At 34.8% G+C, this 5,591-nt stretch overlaps 1 protein-coding gene across 1 annotated transcript; it reads left to right on the forward strand.

Annotated features, from left to right (window-relative positions):
- LOC107945916 (lignin-forming anionic peroxidase) lies at nucleotides 1–1,556 on the forward strand. The gene is made up of 4 exons (XM_016880076.2): nucleotides 1–305; nucleotides 405–596; nucleotides 720–885; nucleotides 986–1,556. Exons 1-4 carry the CDS (start codon nucleotides 90–92, stop codon nucleotides 1,378–1,380), a joined length of 969 nt encoding a protein of 322 aa, XP_016735565.1. The 5' UTR covers nucleotides 1–89; the 3' UTR covers nucleotides 1,381–1,556.
- The last annotated feature ends 4,035 nt before the right edge of the window (nucleotides 1,557–5,591 follow it).

Here is a 5,591-nt window from a genome sequence, read left to right on the forward strand (position 1 = left end):
GCTCTTTCTTCATCACCCATTCACTTTCTTCTTATTAGATATCTTGTGTATTTAACTCTAGTTTTTGTTTTCGGTAGTGAACAGAAAAAATGGTAACAGCTGCAATATTTAGAGCTGCTGCTACGGTGATGCTGCTGGTTTTGAGCTTCAGCGCATGCCAAGCACAGCTTTCTTCTACGTTTTATGGTGACACATGCCCCAATGCACTCGGTACCATTCGCACATCCATCAGATCCGCCATTGCAAGAGAACGTAGGATGGCTGCATCTCTTATTCGGCTTCATTTCCATGATTGCTTTGTTCAGGTACTTGTTTAATATGTTTATACTCGTACGTATATTACAACAAATTTCAATTGCATGCGTGGATTGTATTAAATGGAGTGCTTGCTTTGCTTTATTCAGGGTTGTGATGCTTCAATCTTACTGGACAATTCCCCTTCCATCACAAGCGAGAAGTTCGTAACTCAAAATAATAACTCTGTAAGAGGCTTTGAAGTTATAGATGAGGCTAAATCTGCAGTTGAAAACGTATGCCCTGGGGTTGTATCTTGTGCCGACATCCTTGCCGTCGCTGCCAGGGATGCCTCTGAATACGTGAGTCAATATCACTATTCGCCGCGTACATATATATATATATAGAGACGTTAAATATTCTACTTAAATTTTTCATATTTAATTAATTCTAATTGATTAACATGATCTCCTGGAACAATCCAGGTAGGTGGTCCATCGTGGACAGTGAAGCTTGGAAGAAAAGATTCAACCACTGCAAGCGCCAGCCTAGCTAGCAGAGATCTTCCTCGTTTCGCAGATGGTCTTCAAAGGCTTATCGATCTCTTTGAAAGCAAGGGCCTTAGTGAAAGAGACATGGTTGCTTTGTCAGGTTTGGGCACAACTAATCCTTTTAATACCATTTCATTTTCCCTACTAAACAAACAGTACTGATAACTGAGATAATTAACTTAAACCATTTGTGGGTACAGGTTCTCACACCATTGGACAGGCGCAATGCGTGACATTCAGGGATAGGATATACAGTAATGGAAGTGACATTGACGCTGGGTTTGCCAGCACTCGCAGACGCAATTGTCCAGCTACTTTCCCCAACGGAAATGGAAATTTGGCACCACTTGATTTGGTCACACCAAATTCCTTTGACAACAACTACTTCAGGAATCTACTGCAAAAGAAGGGTCTTCTCCAGTCGGATCAAGTGCTGTTCAGCGGTGGATCCACAGATAGCATAGTCAACGACTACAGCAGGAACCCTTCAACTTTCAGATCCGATTTCGCTTCCGCCATGATCAAGATGGGAGATATCGAGCCTCTAACAGGTTCTGCAGGGATCATAAGGAGGATTTGCAGCCGTGTTAACTAGTTCAAGTATCTGTTTCTTTTCCTATTCATAGTCCTCTTTTAAGTGTTTAAAGTTGTTGTAATGCTTCTTTCCCATACCTTCATAGTTTTGTTGCAAGACCTCAGTAAGGAGGATTTTGCAGCCATTTTATTTTTCCTACACTTGTAGGTTTATATATGTAATTTATTAACGAGGAAGGAAATGCCTATGTCAATTTAAAATAATTTTTTTTACAATCTTTCATATAATTCTTTTTTTTTTTAATGTTTTAGCAAAAGAAAGCATAAAGTAGTAAAAATTGAAATGAATGAAGTCCCAAAAACAGTACCGTACAAGTAATTAAAGGATTAGTGAATTATCATCATATGTCAACATGAGTGGCTCCCAAGTTTTTGCATCTTCAATTGCAAAAGCAGTAGCAAATCCATCCTCACCTCATTTTTACTTTCCCCCTTAAATTATTTATTTTTACGAAAGTTGTCTAGGCAACTTATTAAAATTTTAAAAAGTTTTCAGCATAAAATCTTAAAGATTTATTCACATTAACAGAACACACGAGTTGCCAATTTTAATAGCTGAATCCATTTTTTCCATAAAAACTTTAATTTAACTAAAATTTAAAAATTGAGAGTTAAACCGATAAAAAAAGATTAAAGTGAAAAAAAAACAAATAATTTATTTTCAAAGGACTAAATTTTAAATGATGATACATCCTCCAAAATAAAATTAAATGGGTTTAGTTAAAAATTTTGAATGATGCATGCTTATAATTCATTGTTAATATATAAATTTTATACTCTTAACATAATTTATACAATATTGCACGCCTTATACGAACGGGTGTGTACGATTTGGTATCAATTTCTTGGATGTTTTGGGTGCTCTTTGTGTTTTTTTAAATCGATTTCCAATAAAGTAGCCTCAAAGCAATTTTTTACTCATAAATTTTTCGAAAAAAAATGTTTTCCAGCCAAGGAGTCTGGCGAACAGGAAATTTCCCAAGAGTGTGACAAACAGGTACTCGTTAGTAAGATTGGTGAACAGGGGTTCGCCGAAGGAAATGACAAGAATGTATACGCCAGTAGATTGGCGAACAGGTGTACGACCAACAAGTTCGACGAGCTAAAGTACGCAGTGAGCTTGGAGAGTAAGAGTTTGCTAGAAGGTTTGGTGAACTGGAGTATGCCAAAGAATTTAGTGAACTTAGATCGCCAGCAGGCTTGGCGAAGTAGGGATCTCCAACGGGCCGACGAAGTACAGTTTTGGGTTGTGAGTCATAAGTAATAATGGTCAAAGTAGAGTCATTATTTGAGGAGACTCTAGTTTAAATTCTGTGATTTTTTTATATTAGGGACTGATAACACTCTAGAATAATGTATTTTTATGTATTTATTCTGAGTATGATCCTGCTAATTTGAGCTATTTATGATCTTTTATCTCATAAGGACTAAATTTGAGGCAAAAGCAAAATTAAGGGCCAAAAGCGTAAATTTAGAGATAAAATGGGCCAATGTGTGACACAAGGAAAAGTTGGTGCCAAAAGTGCAAGCATGGAGGACACAAGGGTTGAAATGCAAAAAGAAGAGATTTTATTCTATCAGACTCTATTTTAATTATATTAGGATAATTAATATTAAGATAATTATTAAGGATTATTTAATTTTAGGATTTTATTTTATTTATCTTTATTTATCTTCAATTAAATGTATTTATCTTTTGGAAATTTAAGTAGGATTAGACTATCTCCCCTAGCACTATAAATAGGGGGTGAAGTGACTCAAAAAAGATACATCTTTTTCTGTAAACACTCTCTCCCCAAAAGTCTAGGCTTTTGTTCTTCTCATATTTTCTTTCAATAAAATCTCCATTTTTATTTTGTTTATTTTCTTTTCCACCACAACCATGAGCCACTAAACCCATCTAGCCGAAAGTTGTCGATATTCCCCAAAAAGAGTTCTTGAGGCTTAGAGTCTGTACTTAGCCTCCTTGCCGAGTATTCATCATTTCTCCGCACTACGGGGCTGACGCTTCCGTCCATGTCCCTTAAGAAGTAAGCTTTTCAACGTATGCAAAGGCGACCACTTTTTATGAAGGTTGCACAGTCGGTTCGTTAGCTTACTGCGTCAGAGGTTGGCGAGCCTAAGTGACAAAATGACATGGGATTCGTTATTGAGAAGCGTTGATCTAGCATAAGACGATCCCACAGAAACGATTGTTGGCTAGAGTCATTTTCAGATCCAAACCTTTAATTCTGTTATTTTTATTTTGATTCTACGAACACAGGTTTTCTTGAGCAAGATTCTGTCGGGATTTCACGAAACAATATATTGTGCAAATCCAGTCCTTGAGGATTTGACCCTACTTCCCTTTTACTATTATTTTTCATTATTTATTAGGAATAGGATATTTTTGGTGCTTTCAACGACCGCATCAAGGACACCTTAAACAAAGTTTGTCAAGTTGCTCTGTAATTTTCTGATTTTTAGGTTTCAACAATTTTCATTGACTCTTAGCATTAGGTTTTTGTTTGCTTTTGTTTTTATAGTTCCCGTACGCATTTTAACACTTTATTGTTTCTTGTGTTAGCAAGTTTAAGCACGTTGCACATTCATTCCTTTGTGCAACACGATTATTTTGTGTCTAGCCAATTTTAGACTCCTAGTTCCAATAGGTTTGCTTTGCTTGTTCGATTCTCACACATTCTGATTGGTTGATATAAACACTTTTAATAGACTCACAAGATTAATTCTTACTTCATTGAGAGTTTGAATTTATTTATGATTATATAACAGTGAGGTTTGCTTAATTTTTCTTTTTGAGTGTTGTGTTCTTTTCAAGCTTTCACAATGACTCTTGATACTCATAATTGTAAAAGGAGTGATAATCTGACTAAAAAGCCATCGGTTACCATAGACAACCTTGTTGGTTTCGTGATGATGTTGTAATAAGGACTCTTTAAGGTCAATGATAAATTCAAAATGTTTGCAAAGTTACAAAATGATCAAGAGACTCAAGATGCTAGAGAGGCTCAAAAGGACATTGTTCTGCAAAGGATCATCAACACCTTGGCTCGTTCGAGTCTCCAAATAATACTTGGGATAGTAAGAATTTCTCATATATATTGTTAAATGTTGGTAGGTAGCAAATGTCAAAGAAGTCTCGAATGTCGAATTGAATACCCACCCATAGAAGAAATTTACTATCACTTTGTGCCTATTGTTGAATCCTCTGATAAAGATATTTGTGATGATGAATTTACTAACCGTGAATATAGTAACAATGAAAGAAGTTCACAAGAACCTATGAACTTAGAGGAACTAGAATTGTAATGTTCTCCTAGAGAATTGTATCATGATGTGTTATATATTAATAATTTTTGTGAAATGGATATGGGAAGTAATGAAACATCTTGTGAAAAGACTGAGAGAAAAGATACCTTAAATGATAAAAGTCTACTTGATGGTCCAATTTTGGTGAGTGAAAATATATATGAGGTAAAATTGAAAAGTTATAAAGTGAGAAAAGAAAAGGAAAAGAAAGAAAATCCTCATACAAAAGTGAGGAATGATTATGTTTTAACTATAAAATAGAATGTCAGTAATGGAAATGTATCACAAATAAAAGAAAGAAAAATAGAACACACAAATTTTAAGTGGAAACTCTTTCGAGAAAAAACCACGGACAGAGGAGAAGAAAATTTACTATATCGAATTCGAATGATTACAAGGAATATAGACTGTACTTACTTATAGGTTTGGAAAACCTTATTCTAATAAACATCTAATAGAAGTAATGCAATAAGGTTGAAACATCTTATTCAAATCAATATTAAATAGAGGAAGTAAACTTCTATACGGATTCTTCTTCTGCAGCCTGTGTCGTACCTTTAAAGATGACTTTTTACATAAAACCCTCAACCTTCTTCTTTTTTATTATTATGTGAAATTATTAACTCGTCTTTCAAAATTTTTATGGATGACCAGGCATATTCAAAAAAAGTAAGAGGTGATATTTTACTTGAACATTCATGTGCCTAACATTTTTTTGTTTAGTGTTGATGGTTTGTCTTTGAAGGAGAAGTACTTGATCCATGTTGATCTGGGGATCACAATCATATCTTTGATCCCGAAGATAACTTTTGCACATAATTTCTAAAGGGGTACTTAGGTGAGTATTTGTTAAATTCATTACTATTAAGCCTAATTATGTTTCTTTTTATGCAGCTAAAGATT

This window comes from Gossypium hirsutum, chromosome D01, assembly GCF_007990345.1.
Source record: "Gossypium hirsutum isolate 1008001.06 chromosome D01, Gossypium_hirsutum_v2.1, whole genome shotgun sequence".
NCBI classification, from domain to species: Eukaryota; Viridiplantae; Streptophyta; class Magnoliopsida; order Malvales; family Malvaceae; genus Gossypium; species Gossypium hirsutum.

Coding starts and splice junctions, on each gene's coding strand:
- LOC107945916 (XM_016880076.2), top strand. CDS start 90: ATGGTAACAGCTGCAATATTTAGAGCTGCTGCTACGGTGATGCTGCTG. Junction 597..719: donor CCAGGGATGCCTCTGAATAC/GTGAGTCAATAT, acceptor GGAACAATCCAG/GTAGGTGGTCCATCGTGGAC. Junction 886..985: donor AGACATGGTTGCTTTGTCAG/GTTTGGGCACAA, acceptor TTGTGGGTACAG/GTTCTCACACCATTGGACAG.